Source organism: Parus major, chromosome 7, assembly GCF_001522545.3.
Source record: "Parus major isolate Abel chromosome 7, Parus_major1.1, whole genome shotgun sequence".
NCBI classification, from domain to species: Eukaryota; Metazoa; Chordata; class Aves; order Passeriformes; family Paridae; genus Parus; species Parus major.
In genome coordinates, this window is record NC_031776.1 from 31,262,223 (window position 1) to 31,285,356 (window position 23,134).

General features: G+C 39.1%; 2 protein-coding genes across 18 annotated transcripts in view; one reads left to right on the top strand and one right to left on the bottom strand.

Moving 5' to 3' along the window:
- Positions 1-19,263, bottom strand: part of ZRANB3 (zinc finger RANBP2-type containing 3) — a 41,843-nt gene extending 22,580 nt beyond the window's left edge. Inside the window, exons 1-3 of one of the 2 annotated variants that reach the window (XM_033516087.1) lie at positions 15,412-15,501; positions 14,030-14,182; positions 617-635 (exon numbers count right to left, since the gene is read on the bottom strand). In XM_033516087.1, coding sequence (XP_033371978.1) covers positions 617-635; positions 14,030-14,181 — 171 coding nt within the window. In that variant the 5' untranslated portion in view covers position 14,182; positions 15,412-15,501. Of the gene's footprint in view, positions 1-616; positions 636-14,029; positions 14,183-15,411; positions 15,502-18,501 lie in introns of those variants that run through there. The other variant, XM_015634748.3, reaches the window with a different exon arrangement.
- A 297-nt stretch (positions 19,264-19,560) lies between these two features.
- The window catches only part of R3HDM1 (R3H domain containing 1), an 82,310-nt gene continuing 78,736 nt past the window's right edge, over positions 19,561-23,134 (top strand). For 6 of the 16 annotated variants that reach the window (XM_033515883.1, XM_015634606.2, XM_015634611.2 and 3 more), the window contains exon 1: positions 19,563-19,709. The gene's annotated coding sequence lies outside the window, so the exon portion shown is untranslated. Of the gene's footprint in view, positions 19,710-20,766; positions 20,865-23,134 lie in introns of all 16 variants that reach the window. The other 10 variants (XM_015634614.2, XM_015634620.2, XM_015634619.2 and 7 more) reach the window with 5 other exon arrangements.

The window sequence follows — 23,134 nt, forward strand, 5'->3', positions numbered from 1 at the left end:
CTCCCTCCTAGTGTGTCAAGACAACCCAAATTAGAATTGTGAGACTACAGCAATTCTCTTCTTCAGAAAGGTTTTATACTGACAACACATCAAGAGCATTATTACAAAAATGTTTTATCCGTGGGAAGAAATGCTGGACTCAGATTTCCCTAATATGGAATACAACATATATTTTCTTGTATGGACACAATGAATTCTACTATTACTACTTAATTAGTGCACTTTAAAAAATTCATCTTTGGAAACCATATCTGTTAAAAATCTCTTTGGGCCAGGAACGTCTAACAATGCATTAAAAATAGCTACCTATGCAATTATAAAGAACTTTAAAAGAAATCAACTGAGTCAGTGTTTTTGAAATGTAACAGTACAGGAGATTTAACCTACAATTAAAACTAACCTTTTAAATTTTCTCAAGGATTCTTTTAAACTTATGTCAGATTTCAATTTTTCCCTCACTCGGGTATTTTCAGGATATCTGCTGACTATATCACAGGAATTAGGATTCTTTCATTACCAGCCTTTCTGCCCACACCTCTTAAAAAAAAGTTACATCTGCACAAAGTGCATGAACACCAGAAAAAACAGTGTTAAGAGGAACAAGAACATCACTTACCTCATCAGCAATCATACACCTAAATAAGAAACAAAAACAGGGGAAAAAAGCAGAAATTAATACTAAATATAACACATAAACCAATACTTATAAATAGTTTATTATAAATTCTGGATTTACAGAACCAATGAAAGGAAAAAAGGTGACTTCATTCCTCCAGATATCACCTACAGAAAGTGAATTTGATATGAACTGAAAATAAGCACAACAATTATTCTGAAAATGTTTATTCAGTTTGCTGGGATTACTGCAGAACTTGCAATTGCAAAACTGAATTTCTGCTTAGGTCAAGGTATAGATTAATTGTAATTGTAAGAGACACTTCCAAGGCAAGAAGTCTATCTTCAATTTTCTTTTGTCTTTCAGAACCAGCAATGTTTTCCCTGCTTCATGACTAAGGATTATTTATGTCAGATTGATTTTTAAAATGTGCTTTCCACAGCTGTCACATTTGTTTTGAAAGAGAAGCAGACACTCCCTCTCTCCCACCAATTGTACCAGCTAAAGTATTAGAAAATGAATTTGATTTTTTGCGCATTTTGGAGTCACTTGGCAATTCCACTCTGTGTAAAGACAATGACAACTCTGAGTCCCCATTCATAAATAATAAATTCTGTTCAGCATACTTACATTTTGTAAACATTTATGTGCCATCTCTGACATGAATTTCTTAAAGGTATTTTAACTTTTTGGGATTCTGTATGAACCCATTGCACCATGTAACTCAAATACAGTGTTCCATGAAAAATTGTGAAAGATCCTCTGGGTCCTAGTGTCTTTAACAAAATTTAACACAAGATATAAGCATTCTGTATTTTTTTAGCCAGAAAAATCTTTTCAAGCAAGACAGAACTGCTTTAGAGGTAACTACTCTGAAGTTAGTGTAGCTGGCCAAAAAAGGATAAAATGTTTGATATTTTCAGAACTGCAGTATATTGCTGTTTGCTCACTCTGCCTGCCAGTATGAATTCCAATGTCCACTAATTACTGCAGTTTCTTTCAACTGATGGAAAAAATTAATTCAAAATTAATTCTTACACAACTTCATTTTTTATAAGCAACAAGCTATCTATTCGAAATAGCTTTGCAACTTTCCCCCACCAGCTGTTAGGGATGAAGCAATGAAAACAAAGGAAGAAAATATAACAAAACAAAGCCCCCAAGTCTGCACAGATTTACAAAGGAAATAAAAGGCAGGAAAAGAATTATTTTTAGTGGAAACTCATGATTGTGGGGCCATAATGTCTGTGATTTGCAGCTGGGCAAAGATGTTTATTTGCAGACAACTAACACACAATTCTAATTTAAAAATAATGTCGGGTTTTGCTCAGACTGATTTTTTTTCCCATTCAATACTCATTGTTAATTGCTTGAACTGAAGTTTACAAAACAAGTCTTTCTTTTTTGCAGATTCTTTGAGGCCAACTGCTTTCAGTACATTAATCATGTTTTTAAAAAACAGTTTGAGGCCTGAAATCAATTGGAATGCACAATAACCTACTGTTGCAGTAGTACTCCTTACACAAATGCAGCAAATGAGTAGGACTACAACTAACAGCTACAGAGCACAGACAGCTCAAGAAAAAAACCACAGACCTTCAACAATAAAGATTATTTATTGTAAGAATATCGAGCTGAAGTACAAATATAGCAATAACCAAGTTGCATCTGGTAGCAAGAAAATGTGGTAAAGAAGACAGGAATAAAAATATTCCTTGCCAACTTCTGCTGATAAATACAGTATTTCTCAGCAAATCAATTTCAATTTTAGTAGAATTGCATAAATAATGAAATGTTAATTACACCAGTTCAGACAAACAGAAAAAGTGAGAATGGGTATGATCCTATTGCACTATTCTTTGGCATAGGGGATCTATTTGGATGCTCCTTCTTTCAGGCTAACAAGCAAAAATGAAGAAATTCAGAGTGATTTACAAATGTCTCTGACAATTAGAAGCTGAATAGCAAATAAAAAGCCATCAACTTTAAAAGTATGTCAAACACAGGAACACATTTTCCATAAAGCTAGATTTCTTCATTAGAGTGAAATGTAGCCACTTAAACATTGATGACTTTATCTGCTGATGAATAAGAAATTGTTCTGTTTTTCTTTTTGCACTCATTTTCAGACTGCACTCATAAAATCTTTGCTGCTTGTCTCGGGTTGCAATGCAAGATGTAACCAAAAGTCTGTATTCTATTACCAGCTGTTAAAACCAGGTGTGGCTGTGTTCTTTATCTCTTCCATCACCCATCCCTCATAACTCCAGGGGGATCTCTTCTGTTAATGGGCCACTGAGTCTCACTGCATGACTGATAAAATTCCATCATGCCATTGTCAGATGCTCCACCCAGGGGGAGGTGCCAAGCATTCCTACCCAGATATAACCAGAGACTCAGAACACTGCAGTCAGCCTTTCCCCACTGCATTCCCAGAGGAAAGCTACACCCATCTACACCACCGGACCTTCAGAGGAAAGCTACACCCTTCTACAGGATCAATGCTTCAACAGAACCACATCTGACACTCCAGGAGAACTGCAGCCACCATTTAATCAAACTGCTACCAACACCCTGACCAACAGGGTTGCATTCTGACTCTCAGTGTTGGTTTTTTTTGTACTACTGCATTTTTATTTTAATTTTCCTAGTAAAGAACTGTTATTCCTATTCCCACATCTTTGCCTAAGACCCCCTTAATTTCAACATTATAATAATTGGGGGGGGTTACATTTTTCCATTTCGAGTAAGGTTCCTGCCTTCCTTAGCAGACATTTGTCTTTTCAAACCAAGACAGTCCTATATGGAGTACCTCCTGCTTTCATGTCTATTAACTTCCACTGAATATGTCCTTAAGTTAAACTTCTTACATAGCAGCAGCAAAGTTGATGACTTAAAATATTTACAGAAATTCATCATTTTGTTGCTGGTAAATGAAGGAACATACAAAGTAGCTGACATCACTTTACCCCTAATAACTCTGCAAACAGAGGTCACATTAAGTGATCAACAGAGTCTCATCTTCATTTCTGCAGTCCCAATAGAAACAGAGCCACAGAAACACCCCTATGCTTAAAGCTGGATATCTCTGGTGGTATTTTCCTACTAAGTATTCACTCCTTTCTCCTGCCCAGTGATAAAATTGCTTTGTCATTTTCTTTGGGATTTTCTTCCTGTACTTGCAATCCATCCATTTTTCAGCATTTAAAATTCGACCAGACACATCACAGATTGAGATCAATCAAGTGCACTAAATTGCTTTTAAAGCTCCAGTTAGTTATCTGAATGTGTAAAGTCCTCTGTGATTATACAGTTAGTGACATGAATCACTGCTTGGATCCACACTGCTCAGACTCAAATTCCTGAAGTGCTACAGTTTTTAAATTGCTAATTTATGCCAATTAATTAACATTATTGACACTCACACCTGATAAAATTTTGATATGACACACAAGATTGAGTTTATGATACAGGCAGAAGTTAATAAAACTAATCTAAGTGGAAAAGGAGGATACTGAATTTATTTTATGACCTAATGCATTTTTAAGCATTCATCTGTGTACCTTTGACAGTTTTAAAATAAGAATCCTAATGATGTCTGCTTAATGTTGTTACAAAAGATAAGAAGCCCAAATTTTTTTCACTAGATTCTAGGGCAATAAAAAACAGCTTATAGAGGAGAGGAAAATCATGAAATGTCTCCAGTTTATAATCACAACAATTAGATTTGAAGTGTAAAGAACTTCCCCATCTTTATAGCCCACATCACACAGAACTTAACAAGATATCTAATAGTTAGTTGCACTAAGCTGCTAAAAAGCAATACTTTACATAATCTTAAAAATATGCAGCCTCTATTTAAAACAAACTTCAGTATGTTCTATATTATTGCAGTCAGACAAGCTGCCAACATGGACATAAAGGTTCCATGCTGTCAAAAGCAGAAGAAACAGATCTTCAGCTACATTGAAGGGACAAATACGTATTTTTGTTTCACATATTTTGACTGCAAGAAGACAGACTTCTTGTTCTCTGAAGTTCAATTAGTCATTTCCTCTCAACTGGTAGTTACCCAATCTGAGCTTCATCATTCATATCCCATCTGTTCATATGACACCTTAATAATAGCTCTATCCAAGAATATAAATCAGAGCTATGATACGCAAATTCATATCCTGTTATAAGCTCAGCCCACATGGTCAAAAGTTTCAGAAAAGCAGGGAAAAAAATCATTTGAGATGTCTCAGTTGCACTTACTCTCAGCAGCAAAGTCCAACCATGCAAAAAAGCACTAGTCAATGGCAAATTCTTTTTAATTCTTTCACACTTGATCTTTAAATGTTGCCCTTCTTCAGAGCAAATCCTGTGGCTTGTGTTTGAATCTCTGTCCATTCATCAAAGAAATCTGCTATTTTTTCCCTAGCAGAAAGCAGCAGAATCTCATTGGGATGCACTACACATACTGATAGAACCTTGCTACTATTCATAACCCTTCTGCAATTTAGGGTTAGCAATGGCCTTCGGACACAGTAGGATCTTTCAGAAATAGAAGGGAACCATAGTTTGGGCCTCCACTAGACTGTAACAGCCCTGGCATTTTGAGGTGTATTAGCCTGAAAATAAAATTACATCTTGTTTTAACAAGCAAACACAAAGAGTTTTGAGTAAGGATGTACCCTGGTGAATGAGCATGCCTGCAGAGAGCAGGGTTTGTTGTGCTGGTACACCTGAGATACACACAGGTCCTTACTGCTTGCTGCAGTTCACTGAAGAGAACAAATGTAAGCATCTCAGGCTGTACACAAACCCCAGCTTTCTTCTGGATGTAGAGAATCCCAAAGTTGAAGGGACCACCCAAAGCTGGATGAGTCAACTCCAGAACCAGACTTTCAGCACTATTAGAATAGGCTTGGTACTTGATAACTTGCAATAGTATCAAGCACCAGGCAAAGATGCATTTACACATGCTTACTACAACAAACCTTGGAGAGAAACCTGAAGTAAGCAAAAACAAAAAAAATAACAGGTGAAGGAGCTAAGAAAGAAACCCAAAACTCCTGATAGAGCCCTCTGAAAGCTCCATCAGGAAAGCTCTGCCTCTGAAAGGACAGAAAGAATAACTTTTCAAACCTCAAAAAAACACAGAAAGAGTTCCTGGTTGTGTTGATATCAAGAAGATTGGAATCAGCTTCGCAAAGCAGAAGGACAAGCAGATCTTCAAAATTTTATGCAGATGAGTTCATTGGAGAAACAGAAGGAAACTGAGGCTAAGCTCATGTGGCATATGTCATAGAGCCACACAAAAATAGTCTGCATCAGAAGGTTAATGCTAGCACAGTTTTATAAAATGAGTTTCAGGGAAGAACAAACATTTAAATGAAAATAATTTCTATTTCTACGTGTCCGGGTTACATTTGGGTCCCCCCTTTTGAAATGTCAGCACTATTTAACCACGCAAACAATACAGCTAAAGTTTCTTATATTAATTATGGCTACTGCAGTAAGGTATTTTTGTAAAGAGAAAGAATCTCATTTTGAATTTTGCTCTTGGATGAATACTGATTAACAACACACTGGAATTAAGGTCTGTACAACCAAAGATCCTACCAAGTCAAACAGCTGGTGTTAGAGGTTTCTTGTAACTACAGAAATATTTGCAGTAATATCCTCTCTAGACTGCTGTGCTTCCTTACACGGTAGACTAAAAACTAGAGGGGTACAGCAATCCCAATACATCTGATGCTTACTTGTAGGGATAATTTAACTTCTTGGTTGCTTTTCAGCAGCTATTTATCCAGGAAAAGCCACTAAGAACTGCAGGTAGCGTTTTCAGAACAAATTCCTGCCCTTTTAAATGCATTTTCCAAGGCAAACAGTCAAAGCAGTAGCACTTCATTTTTTAAAACACTGAAAAATTTTGTTACTACTCAAGCAAATTAAAGCTGTTTTTTGTTAATGCAGGCTTTGGAACATGTTGTACAGAGGAAGCTCGAGTCTTTCTTTCACTGGTGTGGGTGTCCTGATATTCTTGGGATTCTCACCTACTCATGTGAGTCAGTTTTATATAACACTACAACATATAATTTACCTCCTACTCACAAGCCAACACTTCAGCACTAACATCTTAACCAAGGGTTATTTAAGGAATCTGAACTTAGAACATTTTTATACAAAACTGCGCAAGCAACCATTACATTTGTGTGTCAGTAATCACAGCACACAGTCCTAAAACTAGAACAAAGAGAGCTGACTCCCTTGCAAAAATAATCAAGGGTGCTGCATCAAAAATAGTGCTACAGAAGATGTAAGATAAATCTTACCATTGCTCCTGAACTACTCTAGGTATTTAAAAAAACCCTAGGTAATAAAACCCCAACCTTTGATTTAACATAAGGCGCACTAAATTGCCACATCTGCATTGTTAATGACTCTATAAAGGAAAGTAGAGGAGAATGATTGTGCTGTCTTATGCTTTTCAACAACACTCCTCTACATGTGACTGAAAAACCCACCTAAAATATTTTATTAGTATTTGAAAGCTCTCAGACTACATGTTCTGGTATTTTAGCTTTGGCAGAGATGTGTGGAATAACACATAACACAGTGGTCAAGTTGAAGGTTAAGCTCAGACACGCCGATAGGTTTTTAGAATATATTAATGGAACCATTAGGGGAGAAAAACCTCCAGCCTAGAAGACACTCAACAGTGATAGTGAAAACTCCTCATCTATTTAGTCACTGGCTTCAGAGACAAATGGGTTCAGCAGCTGACTCAATGTAAGAAAACAGAATAACTTCAACTAATTTCAGCTGCTGATAATTGAGGCAGCAAATGTTCATCTTGCTGTTAACTGGCATGACTGAAATACCTGTGAGCAGCAGTAGAAGCCTTCCTTAGTATGCAGTCTATTGGCTTTCAATGAAATGTAGATACTTAGCACTGTTTTTCCAATAAACTCTTCATTCCCTGGTGATCTGGGGCAGTCTTCCCTTGTACCTATGTTCTTCCTTTCCTTCCAGCTTGCATTTAGTCAGTCAGAATGTGACTCATACTTGGTCAAGAGCTTACTTCTATTCACTCTTATTAAAGTGACTTGTCTCACACTCAGAACCGTTCCCTCGCATTTGTCCTCTCCTGCGTGCTGTGGTTAAACTCCAACTTCACATCATGGATTCCCACACTGCAAACCTTCCCTGCAAACAGCTAACATCAATTCATTTCCCCTTTCCCCTCCATCACTGCTGACAACCTACTACCTACACTTGTAGTCTTTATACCTCTTGGTCCTCCTCTTCCATTCTAACAAATTGTGCCCTGCATTTTTAAAACACGCATTTTCTTCTCTATTCCAGCTGTTACAAGTCCACATTTAAACCCAGGTAAATTCTCATATTTCTACTATTGGGCTTTTTCTGTTCTTACATCTTCTTTTTTTTCTTTTTTACCCTACATAGCTCCTCTCCTGAATTATATCCTAGATTCACTTACTGACAATGCATTTTTTGTTCTGTTTGAATTGCTTCCCAGTTCCTCCAGCATCACTTCCAAACAAGCTTCCCTGGCTATGAAAGCTCTGCAGAATTTGGCTCAGTCTCTCATTCATACTTCCTGCATCTGAACCTCATTCTGTGAGCTAGCATCTTCATTTATTCATCCCTCTCTTCCTTGGCACTTCTCAAATGTGAGATCTACTCTGAATCATTACAAACCAATGTCTTAAAAAAAAAAAAAAAAAAATCTTTCTTCAACCCTCAGAGCTGAAATGTATTAACTATTTGATCCTCTCCATATTCACTAAATAGCAATCCCATTCTTGTTCCCCAGAGATTACCTCTGTGCTTTGTTCTCTAAGACTGGAGATAACTGCTCACCTGTTATAATGCAGGTTTAAAAACCCACATTTATCACAAAATTGTAATAATTTTAGACATCTGAGTTGCTGAATATATTGGAATAAAAGATTATTTCTTTCTTACTCTAGTAAGAGACTTATGCATTTCAAACAGCTCTTTCAGGCTATCTAACTACAAACTACTGAGACTAGAAACAAAAATAAAAAAAAAGTTACGATTATTTTTGTCCCAATCTCATCTCTGATCTCAAGTTCTACAAATAATGGAAATGCTTGTGGATGGCACTTGATGCTGCAAGCCACCAAGTATGAATTAAAATAAAAATGAAATATTTAAAGAAATATTCATAGACATATTTTTTTTAAATAACAAATATGAAGGTAGTTTCTTTTTCTAACATGCAAATTTAAGTAATTTGGCTTTTATTGAAGTCAGTGGGACTGGGAAAAATTTAACAGTAGCCTGTAAAATATTTTTATAAGTGTTCCTATAAATCACACAGCTGATTCTGAAAAAGAAATTGGATGATGGTAAAAAGCAGTTGGTCTTGCATTTAATCACAACATCGACTTGCAGAAACCTATGACCTCTCAAACAAAGGACAGAAAAATTAGATATAGACAGTAAGAGATATATAGATGTGCAACTAGGCTTAGAGCTTCAAAATTGAATTGAAAGACAAATCTATTCTCTTATTCATAGCTACTATCAAAGATAAGAAACTGAAGAACAGAAATGCACTGAAAGAGCAAATCAATCAGTAATCATGGATCAAAAATAGTAAAGATAAAAGCGAAGTAAAACAAAAGCTCTGGTAACTTAAAAAGAGAACACAAGGCAGAAAGCAACAATTGCATCGTACAGAAGGAAAAAGAAAGATTAATAGACAATATAAAACCCAGAAGCAAACTCAGTAACAATGACAAAAATAAGACTGAAAATGAAAAATAGTTATAGAAGAGTGTAAGACAAAAGGGCCTACCACTCTACCAATCTAAAATGTGCATAGGGAGTGCATGGGCTGAACATATTTTCTCTTACTCCAGCAGCTTCCAAAATCTAAAGCTATAACTCCCTTAGACACTCAACTCAGATGGAAATTATACCTTTCATACTACTCAATGGATAATACATCCTAAAAAGTTAAAGAAATTTGTGTAGAAATTTGCATAAGAATTTAAATAGGACATATCAGAAATTCCTTGCCCTACAAAGGGCTGTGGCTGGGAATTCCAAACATTTGTATTTGCTTCCTGCCCAAGAGCTGCCATTTCTGTGGTCCAACTGCTAAACCCTCAGCAGAGGGTATATGCTGTGCCTTTCTAGTGAAGAGTCTTTCAGCTGTGTTCATAAACTTGGACGAAATTAGGATTTGAACCTTTGGTTTTTTTGGTCTGTTTTGTGGATGGGAGACAGGGAATTAATTTCTCCAAAGACTGATAGTTTTTTAAGTAAAAGTTTGTTTTAATTAACTATGTAGTCCTCATGTGTAACTTGCTAGAGATCAGAGACACAATCAATGGGAAAAAGTACAATTCTGAAGTGTAGGCAACTGACTCAATTATTACAACAGAAGACATTCACACTCAATTCTCCAATGATTTCACTGAAATAAATGTTTCTCTGTAGCCCATTATCCAAAAAAATATTAAACACTATAAAACTTTTTCTTACTCTAGATAGGGACTGCCTAACAAAACAATTGCCCTTGTATTAAAACTGATAGCTCCTAATGGCAGATGTGAACTCTGCATATCCTGACATTGCTATCCATGGTCACTTTTTTTACTGTGTCTAACAGCATTAGCATGTATGAGAAATTAAAAATCACATGCTCCTGAATACATAAGTTAATGTATTACCTCTCAAACTTATAGAGGAAACAAGATTACCCCAGTAAAAGTTTGAGCATACAATTATAATGGAAAAGCTTGTTTCATGGGTGGTAAATATCTCCAAGTCCTCTTTTGCATCCAGCTTAAACAAACTGTTCTCCCAACATGCCTAGAAAGAAATATATCTGTGTTTCTGAAGGCATCTTTTACAGATACCATCTACAAGACAAGCAATGCTAAATAATGATGCTTGCAAATCACATGCTGACAGTTTTTATTACAAAACTTGATAAAGCATTTAGTGATATCCAGTAGCATGAGAGCTAAATTTCAAACAACAGCATGACTCTTTTACAGTGTATTCAGGTGAACAAATTATTTGTATTACTAGACAGACATCACACACTTCCATAAAGAGAGGATATAAAACAAGAATACATGGTAAAAAGAATTGTGACTTTCCAAGTATGACATTAGAGAACAGCAGCAGTAAAAATGAATAATATTCAAAGAGAGCCATGAGCTCAAATGAGATTGAATACAATCCTTATCAACACTATTGAGTCTCTTGCCCATGTATCTTGGGATATTTTACCATGGACGTTTCACCCAAGCTTCCACCACTTTTTCCAGAGCATTGTGCTTTGACACTGCCACCTCTTCACCGCCACCTGATAACCCCTCAGTTCTACCCTGAGTTCTCAGGAAATGGGGATTTGTCCACATCTGTCCAAATATGACTAAGAAGCAGCAGAGAGCAGAGAATTACTCACTTCTACTTCCCAACAGCACACGCTCATCTGACCCCAACCACCCTCAGTACTTCCTAAGCCTATTGCAAACAGGTCACATTCCTGGAGGGGACAAGTTGGTTGGTTTTTCTTTAAGAGACAGTTTAAAGCACACACAAATAAATAAATTTTATTGCTGTTTTTAAAAGTAGCTCACACCTTCACTGCAAGAAAATCCCCAAAATAAAACAGTCTTCATGGAATTAAGTTCTGTGCGCCCAGCTTTTCTGCACATTAATGTTTGAGGCTACAAATAAAGACTATAAATTGTATCCATCCCTAGGTAGCCATTCCAAAGTGCATCTCTGAAGAACAATCTCTAATAAGGAATAAGCAGCCAGTCAGTTATTTACCTGTAAGGCATGTTTGTGAGAAAAAAGTTATATTAGCTTATGAAGCACACCCTGTCCTGTTGGCTCTAAAATTGTAATTTCCTAGAAAAGTGTTAGGCAGTCTCTGTTAGATGAGGTAATGCCTTTGGAGCACCTACTGGAAAAGCCTTTGATTCATTTACCAATGAATCAAAAATACAAACCACAACAGCATATTTATTTTATGCTTTGGGAACAGACAAGGGAATTAATAGCTCACTCCCAGCCCCTTCCATGCAAAAAAAATAAAGAGTTTGTTCTAATAATAAGTCTTTTCATGCTGGGTGCTTGTCTAATCTAAGATGATATTAATTGAATCTCTTCAGCCAACACTTGCTCTACACCAGTTTCCTACCACTACAGCAAAGCATGGATTAAGTGATGGCTGTGAAGGGAGTGCATAGCCTGGGGGAAGAAGAAAGATGAGCAGAGATGCGCATATTGTTCACTTCAAGTTCTATGCTTACATATTTTTTAAAACTAGAAAAGACACTTCTACTGAAAATATACCACTGGGAATACTGAAAGAAGGTTTAAATCATTATGGAGTATACAAAAGGGAAAGACTTGTGTGAGGCAAGGGCTGACAAACTAATAAGAGAACTCAGCTACAAGCACCAGAGGCTCTTGTTCTGTTTTGGGAGAGAAAGAGAAATAGATCTGTATAAGCAAGGGACAGATTTAAAAAATACTCCTTGGGAAAGTTTGACTTAACACATCTTACTTTAGCTAGAAGCTGGCTGAGAGTGTGCACACAATTCCTCAATGTGACCCAGCTCATACACAGAATTTGCTGTGCCAAGCAATGAGATTTCTTGCAATCATAATGAACATTTCTTCATATGCATGCCGCATGAAAACCATCAGTACTGGGTTATGCAAAACTCATGTTAATTAAACACTTAAATTAAAAAAACCAACCCCATAACCCTAATGAAAAAAATAAAATTCCCTCCTTGACAGTCATTAGACTAGGTATTCCAAACCTTTTTGAATACTTACTGCAGGCAATTGTTACTACTTCAACAAAAAGAAGAAAGAAACATCTGATAAAAATTTATCTAGTCCTACAGTTAAGCTGCTTCCCGAGGAACCTCTATATTATACAATAGCCTGCAAAAGATTATGCCACTTTCAAATACATCCATTAGCCTACCCAAATTAAATGTGTAGTTTCTTTAATTTTTATGGCTTCTGTTATTTCACTATTTGTATATACAAATATATACCTCAATTGCATATTCTATGGCAGCCAAGGGCTTTGGATGTATCAAATTCAGCTCTAATAGGCTTTGCTGTCTATTCTATCAAAGTCTTAGCTAGTTATTAAAATTATATCCACTGTGGATTATATTTGTGCAGCAAGAAAGTGCTTGATAGGGATGGTGGTCACAGAGAAATTAATGCCAATTCAGCATAAAGCATATCAAATCTCAGGCTCTCATGTGAAGGGCTGGACTCATCTTTCTGTTCTGCCACTGAAATTGGCAGCAAAAAACAGATGGTTTGTTCGTTCCCTGAGACAGCAGTGCTAAAGGGTTTTGGGCAAAGGATCAAAATCAAAGTGAAAAAATTCAGAGATTTTAGTTTATTAAAAGTTCCATATAATTCCAAGAGCTGCTGATAAATATTTCTTTTCCAATTTTTCACCTTTAGAGGATAAGATGCACATTTCTTTTCCCTGAAAATAATCACCAACATTAGCAAGCAAACCCCTTAGGCCCTGAGCCTCTCCTTCTCAGCAAGATGCTGAAATAATCAGGAACTAATTTCATCCATCTTTCCCACACAGGCTACAGTAATTCCATTTGTGCCAGACTTCCCCAACATCATTCCTTTCCAAAACAACAGCATACAGTTGTTTCACAGCTTTAGGCTGCAATTGCCCAGATTTCCTAAAATTTATAAATGTGGAAATAGCATTTTCCCCTCTCCTTTTTGACCTTGTAATTCAGTAACAGGCTCTTACTCAGCAAAGTATTTCCAGCCTCTGCTGCATAAACCATGTTTTGATTTACCAGGTATTTAACTGTTGAATGCCTACTCCATCAGCTGCTGTACTGGCTGAGAACTCTGCAAGGCTTCTCCTGCTCTGCTGCTGAAGCTTAGTGAGCTCCAGAACACCCTGATTACACTCCAGAATTGTACCAAATTTAAAACAGAAAACCACACAGATGCATCAGGATCTGTTAGTCATTCCCTTAACAGCTCTACCACGCCATTAAGAACTAAAGAATCAAATGTGAATTAACTTATTTTAGAATTTTTTATTAACATAACAAAAATGATGGTCCTACTGATATCAACCTCCTTTCACATGAGAACTTTGATACTACTATTGTCTTTTGCATAATGCATTATTAAACATTTCTTCATCCTCTGTGGAAAAAAAAAAAGGAAACTAATTTTAAACCATGTTACCTTACAGTTTATGAAAGGTTTCTGTAACATAACTCACCTAAGACTTCTGGTATTGAATAACCTTTGTAAAAAATAATTAATGCTTACCTAAAGTAATTACTTTTAGCATGTGATACAGTAAGTTGAATACAGTAATTTTACCTGCCACTTCTCTGAAGTGCAAATATGATGCCCTTTTCCTGAAAAGGAAGCAGCTTCTTTCTCAGTCTTTCAGGTAGGAAGGACAGCTTAGCATCAACATCCTCTAACTGAGAAGCTTTGAGTGAAGGTGTTTCCTGGAGAGCATTGGCCATGCTGAACCACAGGGAAACAAAAGAGAAAGAAGATATCTTACCTACATGGCAGAATAGAGAATAAGGCTTGATGGAAGAGTACTCCATCTTGAAATAATCAATATCTATACAACCTTCCTCAGTTTTGAGAATTCTCTCTGGAAGGCATAAAACGGTGCAGATGCTGGAGGGAGTCCACCACCTCAGTATCCACAAAATAACTATTCCAGGATGAAGAGGGCAGCATGTGTCTCTTCCTTTACACTATGAAATAATTATTTTAGCAAATACCCTATTCATGAATGGAAGTTATTTGCCATTCAAATCGAGCTTACTACTATTACAATGTAAATGGTTGATGTAAGCAGCATTAGAAAGCATGATCAGCAGTTTGCAACAGCTTCCTTCTACCCTCATGGAATCTGGGTGAGGAGGCAGATCAGGCAGATGGATTCAGGTGAAACCATAGGGCACAGTGAAAGCATTCCTAAGGAACTCTGCTTTGAGGCTTTGGCTACAAAACCTGGTGTACACTGTCCTGATGTGGTGTGGGATCACTGAGATCCCTGCTGTGATTCTCTCTCAGTTAATACTGTCTTAAAATCAGAGACATACAAAGGAAAAGAACAGAGGACTAGAGAGCACAGCAAATATATGACACCGGGAATTTAACACATGTGGAACAAGAGAAAAAGGAGCTGTCAGTACTGTTGATAACAATGAAGAGAGGGAAAGGACAGGAAATCCACTGAAAATCCACTAAACTGTTGTAGAATTCCAGAAAAATGAAGATTTTGGTGGATCTGTCAATGGCATTGCCAGCCAGGCTAATGACATTCAGGCAGACAGAAAATGAGTAAGTGCTTTTTTGGGTTACAGGATGAATTACAGGCATGTCTACCAGGATACTCATCTGGCATTCAGGGGAAAGTAAAGAAAATGGTGTGGATGAGCCTCCAGGCAAGTTCCATGACATTCTCATTGTGGAAGAATTGAATAGGGTAACACTGGAACTTCCAGGCACTCCTTCTTGGGCCTCCATTACCACTTCTACAAAGAAGCGGTTCAAACACAACCATTCTGACATACTATTCTGCTGGGCAATGAGGGAAGAATAGTGAATTTAAATTTAAAATACTGATAAACACACAAAAGTTAGGACATAAGCATTGCATTGACTGTGGTAATTTTGTTCCCCATTTTTCTAAGTGGAATCTTTGGTGTACCTTCACAGAAACAACATTCCCATACCTTGGGCCTCTGGACTATTCAGCAGCAGATACAAGGACTGTGATGACACGAGACTCTTTCATGCACGTCCACCACAGAGCTTTGCTTAACAGAAGAGATGGAAAGCCCCTGTGTGCACAAGACAATCATTTTCCAGAAAAAATTCATAAAGCTCCAGTAAATAAATACCTGCTTTGGCTCTCAGTTGAGCAAATACAAATGTTTCAATTCTAACTGTTGGGAAAATAACCATAATCACTTCAGTTCTATCACAATATTTTCCACTGAGTATTTTTTTCCTTTAAAACTTGATTAAGGTAAGGTACTTCAAGACTGCTGGCAAACAAACAAAAACTAAACATTTCTGTAAGCCAAGCTTCAACAATGCTGCAGTATTGGTGGGCCCAACAAAGCTGTTCAATGCTCAGTTCTGAGACTCACCTCTAAAGAAAATTTGTGACTCATTTTCTGTGATAATTTTCCATTCTCTAAATGCAGAGATAATAATGTACTTATGATCAACTTGCTACATAGCTTGTTGTGAGTGACAATATGAGAATGAAATGTTAACATAATTAACTTTCTGTTGAACGAGATCATGACAAGATCCTTTTACTGAAACACTGAATAGGAACCATGCAGTTTCAGAAGCATAAATCTGAATTAGAGGAGGCACATGAGTCATCAGTACATAGCAATACTACCATGAAAAATGTTTCTGCATCAATCATTAATAAGGTTAAAACTGACTGCAGATCTTAGAAAGCAACAAACAAAACAGAAAGCACTAACTCCCAGATATGTACAAGTTTTTGTTTAGTTTTTTTCTCTAGGTGAATTAGTGTATAAATGAATGGTGAATAATTACAGACTAGGTGAATAATGTAAGAACTCCACATGTGGTAAACAATGACTATTAAAACAACATATACAATGATTGTGGCAGTGGTGGTCATGTATGTTTTCATACTTAGGTACTTATGTACACACTGTAGTAATGTCAAGAAATAAAAACAGTCTGTTTTAAAAAAGAATTTAGTCAGTGTAGCAGAAGACCAATTTGTATCTTTGTTCCAGCCATTGCAGATTTAGAAGATGTAATGGGAGAGAGAAAGACTAGTGCATGTATTCTCTAACTACAACTTCCCATGTGTTTTTCTGCATTCTTAATGTGCTGTAATAGAGATCACATCAACCTTCCCATATCTCCAGATCACAAGGTCTGGAGCTTCATTTATTTCAGACAAAATAGACCCAAAAGATTTTGTGTGGAGACCTAGCTTTTCACTCAGAGACTTCATTCACCTGCACAAGCTTCATGAGTTAAAAAACTCAAACTCTTGAGAATTTACTCAAGTGTTTTAAAGGAAATCAGGGATGAAATAGCTGAATTACTAACCCCAGTATCTATTAATCTAAAATTGCTTAAGTATCTCAGGTCTAGATAGTGATAAATGATCCCAGCTTTTAAAAGCAGGGATGAGGAAGATTCATGGACCTACATCATGATTCAATCATAGGGCATAAAAAAACAGTAAAAAATTATGAAATGCAGAACCCATGAACACCAGGATAAATGCATTTATTTGGTGGGAGTCACCATGTGTTTTGTAAAAGTGATTCCCATTTTTCCAGTCTGATGATGTTTTTGAAAGGGCTCTACAACAATGTACCTATAAACTGTTTGATGCAGTCCAATTCCCACTACCTTTCAAAAGTGAATTAAAACAGAATGAATTTTATAAACATTTGTTTACTAACTAGAATTTCCAGGAAAGCATTTGAGAAAGTCTCTCAAACTTCCAAGAAAACCAAGCTGCTATATAAAAAAATTGCACTGAAACCTTTCTTTTTAAAATTCAAACAAGTAGACAGTTCATACATGAGAGAAACAACATCAGCAGTATTTCCAAGTAATCTGCTCCAACTTCTATCATGTTCAATCAGTCATAAATGATCTGGAAAAGTAAGTAGCTACTGAGGGATAAGAGCAGTGCAAAAAATAAAATAGAATTTCTTTCTAATCACTGCTACTGCAATATTGCATTTCACTATAGGCCCTTATCCTTCCAGAGGCAGCAACTGAGACCTAGCTTGCTGAGGATATTACCTCTGAGGCTGTTTCTTTATTGGAAAGTTGGGTGCAAGGCTGATGACAAGTTCAAGGACTACTTTAAGTTTTCCAATAGCTGTTTGTCAACACATGCTGATTATATAATATAAACCTACTGCTTATTTTTACAGGCCACTAAGTATAGCCCTTTAATGCAGCTCAGCAGCACATGCCTAAGACAAATGAGTCTTTCCACTAAGGGTTTTGCTTCATAAATTTCCTCATGATGGACTTAACTGCTCCATGACTGTGTGTTCAATAAAACTTAATAGGGAATTCAAGGCTCTAAGAACATCTTGGTTGGTTGATTGATTAATCAGCTATTTCACAGAATTATTTGGGTTGGAAGGGATCTCTGGAGATCATCCCATCCAACCCACTGCCAAGACAGGGTCACCTGGAGTAGGTGACACAGGAACACACCCAGGTGGCTTTGGAATGTCTCCAGAGAGGGAAAATCCACGAGCTCCCTGGGTAGCTGTTCCAGTGCTCTGCCATCTTTGTAATGAAGTTCTCACTCGTGCTGAGGTGGAACTTCTGTTTTATTTTATGGCCATTGTTCCTCATCCTGCTGATGGGAAGCACTGGAAAGAGTCTGGCACCATCCTCTTAGCACCCACCTTTGAGATATTGATGTGAATTAATGAGATCCCCTTTGAGTCTTCTCCAAACTAAACAAGCCCAGCTTTCTCAATTTCTTCTCTTAAGAGGGATGCTCCACATCCCTCATCGCTTTTGTAATCTCTGCTGGACCCTCTCCAATAGCTCCTAGTCTTTCTTGCTCTGAGGAGCCACCAGTGGGATAATAAAGAATTGAAAAATCTACCCATCAGAACCCAGCATTTTAAAGAACATTACAAGAGAAAGCAATCAGACAGAAAAAAGGACATCACACAGTTTTTCAGCACAGAACAGTTTTTACACAGGCCGCTGTACCTTGCTGGAGGGAAGCGTACACCTCAGTACCTGCCTGAGGGCAAGTTTTTTATTTTACTTACGCAAGTCCCTGCAGCTGCAATCGCAGAAGTACCCGAGCGCACGATGCGAAGAGCCAGCAGGAGCAACCGCAAGAAGTGAAACCTGTCACAAACACGGTTTGGGAACAAACAGCAGTCACCTGGCAGCTGGTCCCCAGCTGGCGACCGACCCCGAGCGCATCCCACCTCGGGCACCCCCTCACGGCCGCGGGCTCCGCGCTCGAACGGCCGCCGGGAAGTGACGCATGACCAGGGGTCACGGACGGGAAGCGCTTTTGGGCCCCGGGACCGCTTTTTCCTTATTTTTTTCTGTCTTCCCCGTCCCTCTCGCCCCTGGCCCCGCTTCACCAGGAGCAAGTTAAAAATCATCTTCCCGCCCGGCCGTGCCTCGTGCCGGTCCCTGATCCGCTGGAGCGTGCGGGCTGAGGGAGCCGGAGGGGCGGGAAGGGGTAAACGGGGCTAGGAACGGAGGAAGGCGAGGATGCCGCTAAGGGCCGGGCTGAACGGGACAATGCCGCCTACTCTCGGGGTTGGGAGGAGCGGTGAAAGCCGGGGAGAGGGGCCGGGAGGGCGAGAGGTTGCGGGGGCAAGCCCCGACTACAGCTCCCAGGCTGCCCCGCCAGGGTGCGGGCGCCGTGCGGCTGCAGGAGCACTAGTGAGGGCACCCAGGGGGACCGAGGAACTGCTGCTCAGAGTACACCACACGCCGGGAAGCAGGGAGCGGCCCAGGCGTGGCTGAAGGGAAAGTGGCCGGGGCAGGGAGCGGAGGTCGCTAAGACCCCGCGCTGCTACAACCGCGGGATCGCTCCGTCTGCCCGCGGCCATGGACTGCACGCAGGGGGCGGGCCTTGCGGTACCGGTGCGCCGCGCTTACTGGTGGTCACGGCTGTCTGTCAAGGCGATCGTGCCCTCCCATTGGCCATCGCCTTCCGGGCGGGCTCTGCTTCGCGTAAGCGCCGAGCGGCACCACTCCGCGGCAGCTCCGGGGGGAGGGAGCCGCTACGTTTATTGGTCCGCGCGGCCGTCCATCATTAGCGCTCCACGCAGCCATTGGTGGCGGCAGGTCGGGGGGCGGGGCCTCTCTCCCCGCCGCGGCAGCAGCAGGAGGAACCCGGGCGGCGCTCGGCGCTGGGTTCGGCGCCCCTCGTGTGTGAGGAGCCGCGACCCGCCGGTCGCGGTGTCCCGGGAAGGAGCCCGGGTAGGAACCCGGGAAGGAGCGCTCCGCCCCGGTGAGGAGCCCGAGATGCCGCCGGGAAAGGCACTCCCGCGGGCGGGGGTCGCAGTGCGCTGAGGGAGGAGGGGGGGCCGCGCCCGCAGTGCGCAGAGCGGGGGCAGCGCTGAGGGGGGGGGGGCGCGGCCGCGGGGCCGGTGGGTGCAGCCCGCTCGGGGGTCGCGGTCCGGCGGGGCGAGCCCGGCCCTTCCCCTTCCCTAATATAGCCAGGGCTGGCCGGAGTGGGACACAGGCTGTTCATCTATTATGTTTTAATTTTCTTAAAATTTCTGCCGCATGTTGGATAATTTTGTATGTGGGTATATCTGTCGTATTTTAGTATAAAGTGTAAGTAGACTCGAAAGCAAGCTACGTCACAGCCTGGTTTTTACCATCTCTTTTAAAAACGTTTTAAAATGAGTTTTCAGCACCGAAGAAGGGTTTCACTTTATGAGGAAGATGGAACGAGAAAGAAAAAGAAGTGAGGAATAGCTGTTTCTTACATGGGATCTAAGAATTATTCAGATAATTCACGTGAGGAGATTTGCACATCCTACATGTTGGTGGATCTGTGTGATGTCCATAGAAAGCTGGATTAGGAGGGTGATGGAAGAAAAACCAAAAAGAGTGGTGCCCACTATGCTTAGGGTGCATTGCCACATAGTACAATCTACCACAGTATTTGTTATCTTGGAGTGGTTTTGCTAATAGTCTTAATTTTAAATTTTGATGCCCCTTTCTCATTGACCTGGAACCGAAGAGATCTTGTGTGCCCAAAGCAGAATAGGGAACGTGTTGGGTTTTTTTCTTTTGCAAGTGTCTGACACTGGCCTTTTTTCACTGAGGTATTAACCTGCAGTTTTTAATGAGGTTGCTTTCTCCTGACTTGTCTTCCACAAGGAGTAATGTATTTGAGACATGTTTTTGGCTGAATATTAAGCAGCAATTTTACAGGGCAGTATGTCATGTGAATGTTAGATTAGGAATATTTATTTACTAAGAAGTGAACTATTTACTGTCGAATTGAAAGGAAAAATGAAGTTCTGATTATTTTCCAAACTGTTTTGTTCAAATAGTCTGCTATTCAGGAGAAAGAAGTGGCAATGGAAACACATTTTCTTTGACAGTCTTCCATTGGCTTGGCATGCAGCTGATATTAAGCCTTTGTTTTACAGTAAGTACTGTGATGTCAAGCGTTTGAGTATTTTGTAAAAATTAAGAAACTTATTGCTTGTACTCCTCAATTTACTGAAGTCCCAATGGCAAAAAAATATGTTAAAACTTGTGTCTATTTAAATCTTGGAAGATCAAAAATGTGGTACTTTACTTGAAACTGCACTGCTTGGCCACTGTTTTAGAAAACTGTAAATTGCTATCAAGATCAAGTAGTAATTTTCTCATGAGTAAAACCAGGTTTGATTAAATATCAGTAATTTTGAGGGGTGTGCAGTGTTCTGGGTTTGTTATCAGTTCTTCAGAAGATATTTGTTAAAGATTTGGGAAGGGTCAGTCACTAAATCTGCTGCAGTGGTTGTCTGTATTTTAATTTTGTATTTTAAGAGGAATAAAGGAAAAGCTGAGGAGACTGGCACTACTACTTTGCTCTTTCTCATCTTAAACACAATTCTGCCTCTGCCTTTTTTTTCTTCTTTTAACTTAGATTAAGTTTTTTGCTTTCATTTCTTCTCCTCTTTCAATATATGTGTCTTACACCATAGTCTTTATTTCGTATTGCTGGCTTAAAGTCTGTCCATGAAACTGCTTTAAACCAGCTGAATGGTTTAGGTCAAGTGCTCTAGGCTCAGCTCTGCGTAGAACACAAATGCCACCGGTTTGGGGTTTACTCAGTTAAAAGGTGCTGTCAGTTTGCTACAGTGGCCAGTGTTAATTCGACTTCATGTCTTTGTATCGCCACTTTGACAAATCTGCTTCTCCCCAGAGTTAACTTGACTGAGAGATGTAGACCCTCATCTTTTTAAATATCTTTATGTGTTTAAAGTTTCAAGGTGTTGTATTCCAGGCTTTTAAAAGTAACTGATACAGTTGCATTTTTTGGACACTTTGGGGAAAATCGGCCTTGACACCTTGTTCTCTGAGAGTAAGTTGTCAGGTAATGGAGCAATGTAAACTTTGAATTGGCTATAATGTGGCATACAGTCCATTTTATAAAAATATTTTAAATATATCGGCAGCATGGTGAACTAGACAACTCTATGCTATAACTTTTACTACCTGGATAAAAATATGAACCACATTGGATTTCCTGATTAATTGAAGTAATACGCATCTGAAATTTTTCAGCGATGCTCGAATTCTTATTTCAAAGATACGAAGAAAGTTAAGCAGTAGCCAGTTCATACAAAGTGCTGTAATTCATGGGTGTGACAGCTAAGGAGCTTTCGATTGGAGTGGGAGAATTTCCCGTAATCCTGGCATCACTGGGCTCAAGGACTGCAAAGGTGTTGTTGAGCCCAGTGGGGCTTTTAGTGGCAGTTTTCCTGTGTCCATCCCACCTAGGAATGGCCAGCTAGAAATGACCCAGAGGTTTTTGTTAAACGCTGCATTCCACATTGAGCCTTTTAGTGATGGAAAGAGGAGTAGTTTGGCAGTGCAAGACCTGAATAATAAGGTCATTCACACCCTATTCTTTTAGGCAAGAAGAATCAATGTGACTTCCTTAATGAGATGGATAGTCTGGCTCAATGGGAGCTCTAAAGGTGTGGTTATGTGGTTCTTGGTGTATCCTCCTTGACTTTTCTTTGAGGTGGTAGACGAATGTGCTTTATAACAATGCTAGGAGATTTTGGAGAGTGGTGTTGGAAAGCTCTCTTTCTGTGAGGTGGTAAGTCAGCAACAGATTATGATTAAATATTGTTGGGAAAATGGCACTTTAGGCCTGCCTATAATCTTATTTTGGTTTCATAACTTGGTGAAGGAATGTTTTAGAGGAAATAATGTCTGGAAACAGATTTATGAAGGGCAGCAGCCTTAATTACAGAACAGCTTGCACTGCTACCTCTTGTGCCTAAACTAGTCTCCTGCAGTTTAATGTATGTATTATGAGAATCCTGTCAATGTGTCATTTTTTGATATGCACTTTTCTCCAATCTATACAATTACGTTTCTAAGAATATTTGGTTATTGTATATTTGGATCCAGACTGCTGAAGCAAAGTGTAGATTTGAGATGGCTGTGGGATGCTTATTCCAGGGCTTCTTTTCTACTGCTTATATTGGATCTCTGTAAGGAAATGGGGCATTACCTCTGAGCAGACATTAGTTTTTGCAAAAGCAATTCTACATTGTTCACCTGTCTTTTTTCATCTGCTGCTGAATTTTTGTTCTTTATTCTCCTTCCCAACATCTGTTCTTTTTGTTCTTTAATCTGTAACTTAAGTTTGTGTATAAAATGAAATTTTGTCCTTTATTTAGCACTCTAAACTTT